This window comes from Talaromyces proteolyticus, assembly GCF_021365285.1.
Source record: "Talaromyces proteolyticus strain PMI_201 chromosome Unknown BGW36scaffold_15, whole genome shotgun sequence".
Classification (NCBI taxonomy): Eukaryota; Fungi; Ascomycota; class Eurotiomycetes; order Eurotiales; family Trichocomaceae; genus Talaromyces; species Talaromyces proteolyticus.
This window is the reverse complement of record NW_025764291.1, coordinates 173,694-187,645: the sequence shown is the minus strand read 5'-3', so window position 1 is coordinate 187,645 and position 13,952 is coordinate 173,694. Positions and strand designations below refer to the sequence as shown.

General features: G+C 43.1%; 5 protein-coding genes across 5 annotated transcripts; 4 read left to right on the top strand and 1 right to left on the bottom strand.

Moving 5' to 3' along the window:
• Positions 1-515: 515 nt before the first annotated feature.
• Positions 516-2,668, top strand: BGW36DRAFT_433348 (FAD/NAD-P-binding domain-containing protein; the record flags this gene model as incomplete). Its single annotated transcript, XM_046221262.1, has 8 exons — positions 516-787; positions 843-885; positions 939-1,183; positions 1,236-1,489; positions 1,540-1,775; positions 1,839-1,978; positions 2,033-2,142; positions 2,196-2,668. 8 exons carry the CDS (start codon positions 516-518, stop codon positions 2,666-2,668), a joined length of 1,773 nt encoding a protein of 590 aa, XP_046065696.1.
• Positions 2,669-4,258: 1,590 nt separating this feature from the next.
• Positions 4,259-6,128, top strand: BGW36DRAFT_433347 (uncharacterized protein; the record flags this gene model as incomplete). The annotated part of the gene is made up of 4 exons (XM_046221261.1): positions 4,259-4,545; positions 4,595-5,235; positions 5,290-5,623; positions 5,696-6,128. The coding sequence occupies 4 exons, from the start codon at positions 4,259-4,261 to the stop codon at positions 6,126-6,128; spliced, it is 1,695 nt and encodes a 564-aa protein (XP_046065695.1).
• A 1,222-nt stretch (positions 6,129-7,350) lies between these two features.
• Positions 7,351-8,494, top strand: BGW36DRAFT_308386 (GPR1/FUN34/yaaH family-domain-containing protein; the record flags this gene model as incomplete). The annotated part of the gene is made up of 6 exons (XM_046212326.1): positions 7,351-7,559; positions 7,640-7,702; positions 7,754-7,818; positions 7,869-7,904; positions 7,971-8,195; positions 8,253-8,494. 6 exons carry the CDS (start codon positions 7,351-7,353, stop codon positions 8,492-8,494), a joined length of 840 nt encoding a protein of 279 aa, XP_046065694.1.
• Positions 8,495-9,557: 1,063 nt separating this feature from the next.
• BGW36DRAFT_441466 (aldehyde dehydrogenase) lies at positions 9,558-11,024 on the bottom strand (the record flags this gene model as incomplete). Its single annotated transcript, XM_046221557.1, has 1 exon — positions 9,558-11,024. The coding sequence occupies one exon, from the start codon at positions 11,022-11,024 to the stop codon at positions 9,558-9,560; it is 1,467 nt and encodes a 488-aa protein (XP_046065693.1).
• A 924-nt stretch (positions 11,025-11,948) lies between these two features.
• On the top strand, positions 11,949-13,212 carry BGW36DRAFT_307914 (uncharacterized protein; the record flags this gene model as incomplete). The annotated part of the gene is made up of 7 exons (XM_046212285.1): positions 11,949-12,054; positions 12,109-12,157; positions 12,208-12,273; positions 12,346-12,497; positions 12,561-12,840; positions 12,889-13,016; positions 13,079-13,212. The coding sequence occupies 7 exons, from the start codon at positions 11,949-11,951 to the stop codon at positions 13,210-13,212; spliced, it is 915 nt and encodes a 304-aa protein (XP_046065692.1).
• Positions 13,213-13,952: the final 740 nt, after the last annotated feature.

Below are 13,952 nucleotides of genomic sequence, written 5' to 3'. Positions count from 1 at the left end.
TCTTGGCGTGCATAAATTGCTGATTCTTCGAATTAAAATATTATTTATAAAGTCTTCGGCCAAGAGATGTTTTTTATTAGAATTAAAACTGTTTTGTAAAGATTCTAATATAAGAAAATTAATGCAGGCATGATGATCCACCTTGGGTTGGGTTGTGGGTTGAAAGCCTCCAGTGACAACTATAGTAGATCCAAGTCCACAACAATTAAGCACCACTTCTATAGATAAGGACACTCATTTACAATGTAGTTAACATAATACTGTGCTATTGAACTGAGATGCCATATTCTGGCGTATTGCTTGTATTTGTGCTTCGGTCGGTAAATAAGCCGTGCCTTAGATCTAGCATCGGAAAAACGGAAAACTTTATCCTTAATTCGGTCTCGGCTTATGACCGAAATAGGCATCAGCGAAATACGAAAACAATATATAAATTCTACCAGTGAGTGCAAGAATACAGTCTCAGAAAGTGATATCTGGTGATATTTGAGACAACCGCGCGGCTTTTTGTTACCATGGGATCTATTCAATCGGAATCATATCTTCCTCCGGGATGTCCAGATTTTGAGAAACTCCCCGACGAATATTCTTGGCCTCGGGAAAATGGGAATGGATATCGCATTCGAGAGATGCCATGCGGTAGCGAGAGACCAATTCGTGTTGTTTCTCTAGGAGCAGGCGTTTCTGGTATCAATTTAGCGAAAATCTTGCCAGAAAAAGTGAATAATTTGAAATTGGTCATTTATGAAAAGAATCCCGAAGTTGGGGGTACATGGTACGAGAATAAGTAAGAGATTGTCGATTGATTGCGAATTGATTCAAAACATCTAAACGCCGGATAGGTATCCAGGTGTTGCATGTGATGTGCCCTCAAATAACTATCAGGTACGTCCATGATGACTGGCATCGAATACTGAAGTTATTGATAATCTGGATAGTTCACGTGGGCTAGAAAGCCCGACTGGAAACACTTTTACTCATCCGGAGAGGAAATCTTCGATTATTTTCAAGACGTTGTTGATTTTTTCGACCTGAGAAAATACTTCCATCTTAATCATGAAGTGAGAGGCGCATATTGGGATGAAGAGGAGGGAGTCTGGAATATCCATGTAAAGAACCTGAAAACGGGTCAAATATTTCTTGATACTGCCGAAGTATTCATTAACAATGGGGGGTTTCTGAAGTAAGCTCTGTCGGCTTATCGCTGAGAGCCGGATCTAACTGACCGACTGTAGCAAATGGCGATGGCCGGAAATTGAAGGCTTGAAAGACTTTAAAGGACAAATCACCCACACCGCAAAGTGGCGCCCTGACACCAGATATGAAGGGAAGTCTGTGGCTGTGATCGGCACTGGAAGCAGTGGGGTTCAGGTCATTCCATATATTGCGCCCAAGGTCAACAAGCTTTATACTTGGATTCGATCACCAACCTGGATTACGGCTGGGTTTGCACAGCAATATGCAGGTCCTAATGGCACCAATTTTGAATGTAAAATCACCACTGCTTCTTTTCTAGCTTCCTGTCTAAGATAATTTTAGATACAGAAGAACAAAAGCAGCAATGGATAGAAAATCCCCTCGATCACCAAAGATATTGCAAAGCAATTGAAGACGAACTCAATCAGAGGTTCAAATTCATTCTCAAAGGGTCTCCACAGGCTGAGGAGGCTAAAACATTCTCTACCCTCCAGATGAAAGAAAAGTTGGGTGGCAGAACTGATATTGAGAAAAAGATTATCCCAACTGAATTTGGTGTTGGATGCAGACGTCCGACGGTGAGTTTATTACAAAACAACTGAAGGGAGACCTTTCACTCACATTATTTCTTCAATTAAAAGCCCGGAAACGGATTTCTTGAATCTCTATCACGTCCAAATGTACAAGTGTTTACGGAAATGATGAAGCGAATCACCAAAGAGGGCTTTATTGATCACGCAGGTCACGAACACAAGGTGGATGTAATTATTTGTGCCACAGGGTAAGCATATATGAAAGCCAACTGGAATGAAAGCTATTCTAACTTCTTCTGGAGATTTGATACCTCATGGATTCCACAGTTTCCGATTATTGCGCACGGCTCAAATGTTCAAGATGTTCTTCGCAAGAACCTCATCTCTTACCTTTCTATTGCTATGCCAGACGGTATGGCAAATGTGCTCGATATGTGAAAGGAAAACCGTTAATAATAGATCTAGTTCCGAATTACTTCACCATAGCTGGCCCGTATGGGCCTTTCGGACACGGTTCATATATTGCTGTTAGTGAAATGCTGGTAGAAAATATCAGTGCAGTTGTCAAAAAAATCCAAAAAGAAAATATTAAATCCGTCACTCCCGATTACGATGTCTGCCAAAAGTTTGCTGAGCATGCAGATCTCTATATCCAACGCACTGCTTGGTCCGGTCCATGCTCAAGCTGGTTTAAGAATGGTGATAAAAATGGCCGGCTTGCAATGTGGCCCGGCTCCAGATTGACATATTTTGATGTTCTCTCGGAGCCCAGATTTGAGGACTACCATATCAAGTACTGGAGTGGAAATCCGTTTGAATACCTAGGTAATGGATTTGCCCTAGTCGAATTTAATGGGGGTGATATCTCTTATTATCTCGGGACGGATGAATCACCTGGTGGCGTGCTTCCTCCTAAGCAAATTCGAGATCAACATTGACTGCAAGCATGACCACAACTCCGTAAATTTTCGATCATGAGGTCGTGAGAGGAGTTTCATTTGTGATCATGATTACCATGCTTGCTTTCTATGTACTAGCTAGATTAAAGTGTCACAGAAAATTTCTAATAGAACCAGGGGCTTCTCCAACACGCTTTTCAATTCCTGGACTATAAAAATCTAAGCTAACCCCAGGTTGTTCATCTTGTGGTGTATGACACAGAGAGGAAATCGGAGGACAGATTGAGAATCCAGGTTAACTGTGGGAGGGGAGATCGAGATCCTACGAAATTCAATAATCCAGAGAGACATTTCATTCTCGTCGTGGGAAATGGGAATTTTCTAATGGGATCATGTTTCCCTGCAGACAGAGATTAGAAAGGAAATAAATTGATGGTAAAGCAGCTGTATGAAACGTTAATAGAGAAGAAGAAAAGGAAGATATAAGTGCCAAATATGGACTAATCTAGCTAGAAAACAAATGATTGTCACTATAGATAATTATATGCAATACTAATACATAAAAGTTAGATGAATTGGAGAAGTGATTATGTCTGCATTAGCACTGGTGCAGGCCGGGAATGGAGAAAATAAACCTTCTTTCAGTGTTACCTTGAGTGAACTAGATCAAACCGGAATTCGATGATCGCGGTATTCTGTAAGCCGAAAACACTCTGACAGCTATTGCCAAAAGGACCCATTTAGCCGAATTTGGGGTAGCTGAAAATATAAAATGACGTAGTCAGGATTGGATCAAGTCAGGAGCATGCCGACTTAGACGTGACCTTTAGGATCCACTGGGTGTAACAAGACCTATTTGAGATTTTCTCCGCAGAGAATCCCTGCACTGGACTAGAGGGAGAACGTCTCTGTAGTCTTATCTTCAAATTCAGTTTCTGTTTGCCTTCGAAATCTGAATCTCGTCATTTTACTAACTTTGTCATTATGGTGACCCTGCAATGGAATGCCAAAAGGAATCTAATCTCCTCAGGAACTCCAGCCATACCAAGGAAACCATCCCTACCGGGACGAAAGATAAGTGCTTGCGCCCCTTGCCACGAGCAAAAAGTGCGGTGTGATGCGGCCATAAATGGAACACCTTGTTCTCGATGCACTAATAAGGGTCGTGTTCATTTATGCACCGTGCTACTCCCAAAAGACGGGAAAAATAGGTATTATGTGTCGCAGAATATTCACTAAAAGCCAAATTGCTAACCGTTTTCAGGCGGGAACGGGGTGATATCTCACCAAGGGTAACAAACGACAGAGACCGCGTGTGCGCTCACTCCGAAACCAACCATCAAACATCTTCAGTTCAAACACCAACCGCAGAAAATACTGCGCAACTAAATGTAACTAAAGCTCTTCTACGACGCTAGCACATTTGTCCCAGGCTGATTATGTAAGGAGCCAACACCGCCTCAATTGAGGGCAACAACAGTAGAGTCACACATAGGGAGCGGGACATCAATGAATAGCAACCCACGCCTTCGAGAACAGATCATTTCCACCCCCCCCCTTTTCAGTTGGCCGTCATCCCCAGACAACGCAAGATGTAAAAATAGTGATCCAACACCGCGGGCCGCGCCGATGTTTCTCCAATTTGTGCATGAGCAACCTTGTAAAACAGGTTTTAGTGAATTAATCTCAGAGCCAAAGGAGTGCAACGGCGCGTTGAGATATCACGACGGAACAAACCCGATTACAATTCTGAATGAAACTCTTGGTTCTGCTGCTCCAAATCAATTACTTCAAGAAGGAGCCTGCCGCTCTGACCCATCAACGGACCAGGGAGGGGATAAGACAAACTTGTGCAATGCAGGCGTTACATATTTGCGCCAGGAAGGCGCTTGGACCTTGCCTCCACAGCCAGTCTGGTAGGCTTCTCTCTATGTTAAAGTGAATCGGATTGCTAACCTCGGTCAGCAATGAGTTACTGCGTCTATTCTTTCAATCTGAATATTTGTGTGTGCCTGTATTTGATCGTGTCAAGTTCGTAACAGAGTATCTACAACAAACTGTATCAATGTTCTTGCTGCAGGCTGTGCTGGCTAGTGCCGTTTCATATGCATCAGTAGAGCTGCTGAATGCAGCCGGTTTCCAAGATCATTCAAGTGCCCAGGAAACATTCTTTACTAGGGCCAAGTTACTGTATGACTTTGACGTTGAAAAGAGTCAGCTACGGCTTTTACAGGGCTCTCTCATCCTTAGTACTACTCACGTTTCCCATTATATGTCCAGGGATTATCGATTCTGGATTTCAAATGCTGTGTGCATAGCAACAAAAATGGGACTTCACCGACGTTCAGTTCGCCAGAGACTACATACATCTGCGGGGAAGCTCCTTCGGCGAATTTGGTGGACTCTTTATACCTGGGATGCGGTTATGGCTCTCAATGGAATGGATACTATACGCAGATTCTATGATACTGATCACGATGCATCCCACTTGACCGAGGCTGATTGGGAGGAAGAAATCATTCCTTCCAATTTCCAGGACCTTCTTCATCCGTTTACTAGTTTGGAGAAATCCTATATGATAGAGAGTTCAAGGCTTTCCTTAATCAGTATGTCAATCATCATCATCCCTCACAGGTGAATGTCTAACATGTGGAATTAAGTTGTCCAGTTTTGGCAAAAATTTGCAACTACTCCTCTAGAAACATGCTGCAATGAGTTAGAGGTTGCAATTCAAGACTGGCGTGAGTCGCTTCCTCACCTGAGGATTGTGAATACTTTAGAGCGAACCAGCATTACTTCGTGGCATCTCATTCTTCTTGCACGGAGTTATATCTGTGAAAGCATCATGTATCGTATGATAAAGCGTTCCCCTTCTGCCGATAAACCACTCATTCAAAGAGCGACCCAAATGATTGAGAACGTCATGTTTGACCTCGACAAGACACTTGAAAAAATAATGAGCCGGGATAATGGGCAGTTCAATAGTTGGCTAATGTTAGTTAGCAAGTTGCCAAGGTCTCCTTTATTTTTATTTGAACCAGCAGAAACTGACCCTACCATTCCTAGCCCTACATTTGTCTCCACTGCCTTCGCATTGCATGTGGAGAGAGTATTAGACCCCACAACCAGCGACTTTAACAAGATCCTGGCTACGCTCCACATTCAGGCGAAATTGGAATTTTTGCGAGAGATGAGTAAGACCTGGTCATATATCGGTGCCTTGGTTAAAATATTTGAGGACGCTATCCGTTCCGCTAATATTTCCGTACCATTACCAAAGCCTCAACAGGAGCATGGTATCGTCCATATTTCCCAAGGATCTCCCGACGCATTACTACCTCCGAATAAACAGCCTGATCTTGGAAGTTATTCCTGGTTTTTGGGCCTTGCTAACAGCGACATGTCATTTGATTTTCCGATTGGTTCCTTGGACACAACTTCCATGCTGGATGAATTCTTCTCTGACAACTCGCATAATTGGAATTCGTCCCAGATTTAATAACGTTTATGCTTGACTTAACCCTCTCTGCACGGCTCCCATGTAGAAGATTATCATACAGTGTCAGGTTGAATAATTATATGAATGAATGAGGATTTAGGGCTTTGACATCGTTCCTCCGAAGTCGTCGTCTTGCTTTTGGAGTAGCCAGTAAAGAATAGAGAGAGCTAGTCAGGTATGTACAGCCAAGAGCCTGGAGATGAAACCCATATAGCTTAGTTTGGGTATCCTGCTTCTTGATCACCATTCTCAACTAGTTGGGTTTTATTGGGTGAACAGACCTGTATATCACCCATCTGGAGGGATGTGCAATCAAGTGAGGCTCATCTATGTCAAACTTTGTACACAACTAGTGAGAGTACTCTCAAAGTCATATGCCGAAGTTATTTGAAATGTAAGAAAATTCCCCGATATCGCGATTGCACACGTATTTTAGGCTCCTGCAGCGTTCCAAATTATAATCACTCGGTTATATAATGAAACCTCATAGCTCTTAACTCTATTATGAGATATCGACTACAATGACCTGTGTGGTAGACATGTTATTGGTGCTGGTTGGAGGCAGGTTGCAGCTTGTCGTGGGAAACTAGTGGTGTTAGCACTACACTTTTGCCTTAGTACCAGGTGAATAATGAGTGGATTAAGCTATTTCAAATAAGGGGTAATAACTTTCATGATCATAACGCGTCACAAACAAACATAGAGTCTTTGTGCTATGGATAGCATCAACTGGCTAGGTATAACCACTCTATGCATGACACTGGCTTTATAGAGCCTACCAAATCCCCTGTATCTAATATATATCTATCATCTGAGTATATCGCACATTCATAGTTCGTTATAATAAGTCTCCAGCTCATACTAATAGGGCACCACATTGGAGAAATTCCAAAAATTGAGGAGTCCGAAAAGGAATATACCGAGAGTTAAGAACCAAACTTTATTTTATGGAAACCCGAGAAGCTTTTCAATTACATGACCATAAGCGCAAGTTATGGGAATTTCCTGTTTTGTCACCATTCCCCGCATTCTCCAAACCCCAGATTGCCGATCACATTCCCACCTCAATTTCGGCGAGCTCAAGCTCAGGGATATATAAACTCCAGAACCCCAACACTATAGACCACGATTACGAGAGGAGGTAAGTTGCAGTTTTGATTTCTTAAGAGCTAAAGGGCAAAAATTTGTACCTTCGTGAGATCCCAATATTACTATGAGCAAAATGTCTTCTGCTACTAGTGATGAGAACCACCATGAATCAATAACCCCATCTGCCTCGCAAGGACAGAAAAATGATCCTCTACACCGCATCAGAACAGCTGGAAGTATTTCAATTCCGCCAGAACTATTCGAGCAGTTGTACCTCTCCCCTCAGAATCGGGTCAAAGGAGAACTACGACAGACATTCGGAAATCCCACTCCGCTCGGCAAGTAATTTTATATGGTACTATTCAACCTTGCTATCACTCTACTAACATATTAACAGCTTTGGGTGGTTTTCTTCTCTGTAGCACCCCACTGTCGATGGTGATGATGGGGTGGCAGGGTGCAGGGGGTCTCGACGCTGCGAATGTGTAAGCCCATTCCTGTAGTGAAAGGAATCAAAGCTTACTGACGACACATAGCGGGTCCATGGTATTCCTTGGTGGTCTCCTCTTGATATTGGGAGCTGTAGGTGAATGGATTCTAGGTATTTTCCCGTGAATGATAATATATCCTATCTTTGCTAATTGTCGATAGGCAACACTTACCCTGCTACTGTGTTTGGTATTTTTGGTGATTTTTTCTTTCCCTACAGATATTCTCCGCTTATTTTTTTATTGATATTCACATGATCTATAGGCGGATTCTGGTTTTCCTTTGGTGCTACCCTAGAACCTAGCTTCAATGCGTATGGTGCATACTCTCCAGATCCTTCGGATCCAGCCAAGGGAATGAATGCTATCTTCTTTGCAACATTTGGATTTTTCCTTATCGCAGTCTTAATTATCCTCATAATACTCGGTATTGCAAGTATCCGAACGAATATATGCTTTTTTTCGCTATTCGCTCTTTTTATTCCAGCTGGTAGGTGAATTATAATAATTAATACGTCGAGATCCTGTTGGCTAATATCGACAAAAGTTGGTTGTCTTACAGGATCTTTCTTCAGCCTCGCTCAGGGCAACGCTGTCTCTGCTACTAGGCTTCAGCATGTTGGTGCGGGCCTGCTATTGGCTGCGAGCTTAATCGGATTTTACATTTTTATAGCATTGGTTCTTGCGTCGGTTGATTTTCCTATTGTTATCCCGCTTGGGGACTTATCCACGGTAATCAAAGGGGCAAAAGACAAGATTGAAGCAAGAAACAATCCTGGTACGGCTTGATATTATGAATGATCTATCCCCAGACAGATGCCAAACCTGATCTGGAAAGGAGGAACCTCAAGCTATTAATCAAGTTGCAGATTTTGGTTTGAAAATGAGAAGTTCATGTACGTTTTTTCTCGAGCCACGAAGAGGTTTCAAATAGATTAAGCTGGAAGTTAGTGTGTTAGCGGTAGATATTGAAGCTAGTTCAAAGTTCAAATATTATACTTAACGAGCTATTGGAATCGTACGACGGATCTGTTGCAATCATGTTATATGGAATTGACTTTCTATGAAGCTCTCCTACTATTGTTTCAATAAAATGGCCACCACGCATGGTTCCAAGGCTCCGTCGGAAAAATAGATAAAGTTGAAGAGACTTTAACAGGGAATCTGGGATATCAGATACCATCTGTTCCTCGCTATCTTGCCGTCTTTACTGCACGTTTGAACACATTTTTACATGCTGAATTACTGACCAGCACCTGGAAGATAGATGGATGGCCTTGGAAGTGTAAGCGACGTGAATACAATTAAATACATCATCATCAAGTGTAGATTGGAGGGCTCCAGTCTGTATTCGATACTGAATGTTGGGTGTCAAGAAGAAATCTGGATATATGCCCAAAAGGATCTGGAGCAAGGCATATAGCGAGACTGAAAGGCTCCTCGATTCGCTCACTGTGGTAACGGAACACCCACACGGAGTAGAATGATAAATTTATAGGCTGTTGAAGACTGTTCTTCTCTATGTAGATGAAATTGAGTTCACTGGCTAGTAAATTGAACTCTTTGGACGTTACAAATTCAACAAGCTCCGCGCATTCGCTAGTTAAATAACCATAACCCTGTATAAATTCAATGAGAAGGATTGGTTTGCCAAGAGTATCAGAAATTGTGTGCTGTATACTCCGAAATAACTTCAGCTCCAACATGATATTGATTTTTCCTTACTAAACGTTTAAAGCAATATATCAACTGATGACTCAAACATAGCCCTGCGGATCACAGTAGAGACAGAAATGAAGAATTATATACGACATTGAAGCCCAGCTTGCCATTTCCTTCATCATTATCATATTCAGTACGTCAAATTGACCATTACTGTTTTCGTATCCGTGAAGGCTTCCAACGCAGCCCTGCCATTTTCACGGCCGATACCACTCTGCTTGGTGCCACCAAAAGGAGCATTCAGGAAATAGCGACTGACGAGATTGACACCTACCATACCAGAGTCCAATGCACTGGAAACCCGCAACGCTCTGTTGATATCTTGAGTAAAAATGCCGGCCATAAGGCCATATTCGGTTGCATTAGCCTTCTTGATGACTTCACCCTCGGTTTTGAAGGTATTCACAATGCCCACCGGACCAAAGATCTCTTGCTGGTAAATCTCAGCGTCCTGGGGGACATCGGCAAACAAGGTGGGTTCCACAAAGAAGCCTGAGTTACCGATGCGTTTTCCACCTAGGATTAGGGTTCCTTGGGAGGCACCTCGCTCAATAAACCCGGTGACTCTCTTGAATTGAGCTTCATCTACTAAGGGGCCCATCAAAGTGGTTGGCTGGTCTGGATCACCCGTCGCTTGACCACGTTCCTGCAAAGCAGCCTTGTACTTCTCTAGGAATTTTTCTTTAATTCCTTCTTGTACATAGATGCGCGATGCAGCAAAGCAAATTTGTCCCGTATTAGCTGCAATAGCATTGACGCACCAAGAGACCGTATTATCGAGATTTGCATCATCAAAAATAATAGCAGGTGACTTCCCACCAAGTTCTAGGGTGACTCTCTTGAGATTAGATTCTGCTGCATATTGCTGGATTCTTTTACCGGTGGGAATAGATCCTGTAAAGCTGATCTTTCGAATACGCATATGGGAGGCAAGTAAAGCACCGGTCGAGCCGTCACCTGAAAGAACCTGCAGCACGCCTGGGGGGAAGCCAGCCTCCTTGATTAATGGACCAAGACCAAGTGATGCGAAGGGGGTCTTCTCAGATGGTTTCAAAATGAAGGTATTGCCAGTAGCCAATGCAGGTGCCATCTTAGTCCCAGCTGATCCTAAAGGACCGTTCCAAGGTACAATGCCTGCAGTAACGCCCAAGGGTTCATGGCGGGTAATTTTTAGAAATCCATCCTCCTCTGGATAGGCGTCTCCTTGAAACTTATCAATCCAGCCAGCGTAATACCGGAATGCCTCTGCCGCAACAGCAATCTCAAACTTTCCCCAGGCCAAGTACGGAGCACCTTGCGTGATTCGAGAAAGTTCAGCTAGAGCTTCTGAATGCTGGTCAAGCAATGATGCAAACTTCAACATGATTTCTCGTCTCTCTACTGCTGAGACGGCCCTCCAGGCGGGGAAGGCTGCTTCCGCAGCATCAACGGCTCGGTCGACATCGGCCTTGTCCGCGAGAGGCACCTTGTCAGAGACCAAGGATCCGTCCTTGGGACTGAGAACGGAAAATGTCTTAGCATTTTTGGCAGGGACATATTCATTGTTGACGAAAAGTTGGGTGGGTAGGTTCGTAGCAGAGAATTGAAAAGAAGCCATGGTGAATGTCCCCCAGAAGTAGGAACGGAAATTGTAACTTAGTATCAGATTTGACTTTTCGAGGTGACGGTTTACCCAGAGCCTTTTAATGAAAGCGGACCGCTATTCTTTATATGTTTGTCGGAACTTCAGATTCTGACCCAACCTTGCGAAAACCGAATTCCCCGCACCTCACTTGCCGTCGTCTTCATTCCCTGGTCTACATCAACTACCCCACCCTATCTATACTTGAAACGACCCGCGCACATTGTTTAGCTTGGCTAGTGTAACAATATGAGGTGCTCGACTGCATATTTAAACTAGGGGGAATAAACCGTCAGGAGTGTGGAGAAAGCCGCCATTAAACCGAGTGCGGAGATGGGTCAAGCCGCAGTACTAGCTTTTACGACTTTTAACACAGACCTTGAACCCACTGGCAGCCGATAATAATCTTTACTCGGTTAATTATCGCCAAATTACTATAATTGGATAGGTTTCTGACCAGTGACATTATCAAATGCCATTCTATCACTCCATCTTCGGTCTAATTATGCGGCGCGAGGCGCGGGGTTTCGGTGTATGCCTTCAGAAAAATGCTCTCAAGGATCTAAGGGCAAATGAGTATGAAGAACCTTGTTATGTATAGTTATATATTTATGAACTTGGCGTGTAGCATAAGTATCTATCCTAGCTTCTAAATGCGTAGTCTTCGACGTAGAGGAATATACCGATGGCTCCTGTATTGCCCGGTTTCTCCACGCAGATTAGTACCGTAAAGTTTAGGCTAATCGGCATATATTGATCTTGGTAGCGAGCGTACCCTTAGAGCTTTGGGGACTTACTATAAAACATCAACATATGCACCCTAGCAAAGCGACCGAGTGCAGGGTAATACTATATTTCTATTTCGCAGGTTTCTGATATAAACTTCAAAATTAGAACATCATGGCGCAAAATTACCCTTATCCAGAGTATAAGAATAAGGTGGTGGATTGTACCGTTGTCCCAGATTTGACCAAGATATCAGGAAAGTCTGTGGTTATCACTGGAGGTACTGAAGGCTTATTCTTCACTTCTTTAATTGCTATAGCTGATATCTGGAAAGGTGCTGGTGGCATGGGCGAAGAGGCTACACGAGCGTTTGCTAATGCAGGGTTAGTGTATTTGTCGATTTCTTCCCACCATAGGTATCTAACGATTGCAGAGCCTTCGTCACATTTGGTGATTTGAATGAGGAAGCGGGGAAGCACTTAGAGGCTGAGTTGTATCCGTAAAAATACTATTCCCACCTTTATCCATCCAGAAGAGAGTTGACATGACCCTGACTTGATATTTCCCCTAGTAACGCTCGCTTTGTCCGATGTAATGTAGTCGACTTCGAGTCCCAGAAGGCAATGTTCAAAGCTGCAATGGAACATTCCCCGTCCAAAACCGTCGATGTTGCCATTGCAAATGCTGGAATCTCAAAAAGTGACCCAGTTTATAAGGGGGAACGTGAGTTCTACTTGCAGGTGGTACTTTTCTTTGATTAGCCGTTAATGACTGGACCAATAACAGTCATAAATGGAGAACCTCAGGCCCCTGACCTCGCAACTCTAGATGTCAATACAACAGGGGTTCTTTACACTTGTCATCTAGCCCGGTTTTACTTCATGAAACACGAACTTATTACAGGACGTGACCGCTGTTTAATTGTTCTTTCCAGTACCGCCGGTTATGCAGATGTCCCTGGCCGGCTCATCTACATGATGTCCAAGTTTGCGGCTCGAGCGGTAATGAGGTGTCTGCGTCGCAGTACAGCGTATGACGGAATTCGAGTCTGTACGTTAGCACCATGGTGGGTTCCTTTCTCCTTTCATCCCATATATTTAGCTAAGGGTTTCAGGTTCGTGGAAACAAAGCTTGTGACTCCGGAGGTAATGCAAGTGATCAAGAGTAAAGGTGTTAAATTTGCAAATGCCGCTGATGCAGCTGCTGCAATGATCCGCATTGTCTCCGATACTACCATTAATGGTAAGTATCTTCCAGTAAGATTTTATTATTTGAACTAGCAGATGCTAATCGATGGTGTTGAGGACGCTGTTTTACCATAGTAAACCGCGAAGAGGCTGTTTTAGGATATTATGATATGGATGTAGACGACTTCCCAGAGGCTTCCAGAGCAGCCAAGCAGCAATCTGAATTTCTTGCTGTCTCTCATGGGGCTTGAAATTCCCTCTGGATTCCCTATGCCCGGAAAAGTGTTGAAGTCTTATTTCGAAATATATTTGATTAATCGTTTTATAGCTAATGCTACAAGTTGCTTTTCGTACTGAACACAAAACCAAATGTCGAACGGTGGGGCATTAAATTGACAACAGAAATGCACTAGTATACATCACTAGATTGTAACTTGATTCCCCCGGAGTCTAAGGACTCATAGTAGAGGAACATGACTTTAATGGCTCCAGTATTTCTGATCATTTCCTCGGTCGCACGCTTATTGGCTGCTCTGTGCCCTTTCAGACAGTATCACACCTTGGCAGACTAAAGTCTTGCTACAAGTCAGTGCGAAATAGTATAAAAACTTGCAGCTTTAAATTATTGGTTCAATACTTTATCCAAAACCGGTAAACTTGTTAACAGATTTTTTTCATCCATATTCTAGCTATAAAATCGAAACTCGCTTAGAATGACTGTCCTTTATGCTATAGATACAATGCAATCGGCCTCGAGCGACAATAGAAATGCATCGATTTCTAATAGCAGAGTTGTCCAGTTAACCTATATGCATGCCGACATTCATCTTAACTTCTGGTTTTCTGTTCACTGTCGTTTCAGGGAGAAGATTACCGGGATTCTCATCTGTGCCCACGTAGTACGATATACCCCGAGCTTCATTAATATTCGGTAAATACATGCCTGGCGTCGGCCATCTATTATGAGTAAGATTTTACGAAACCTGACGAC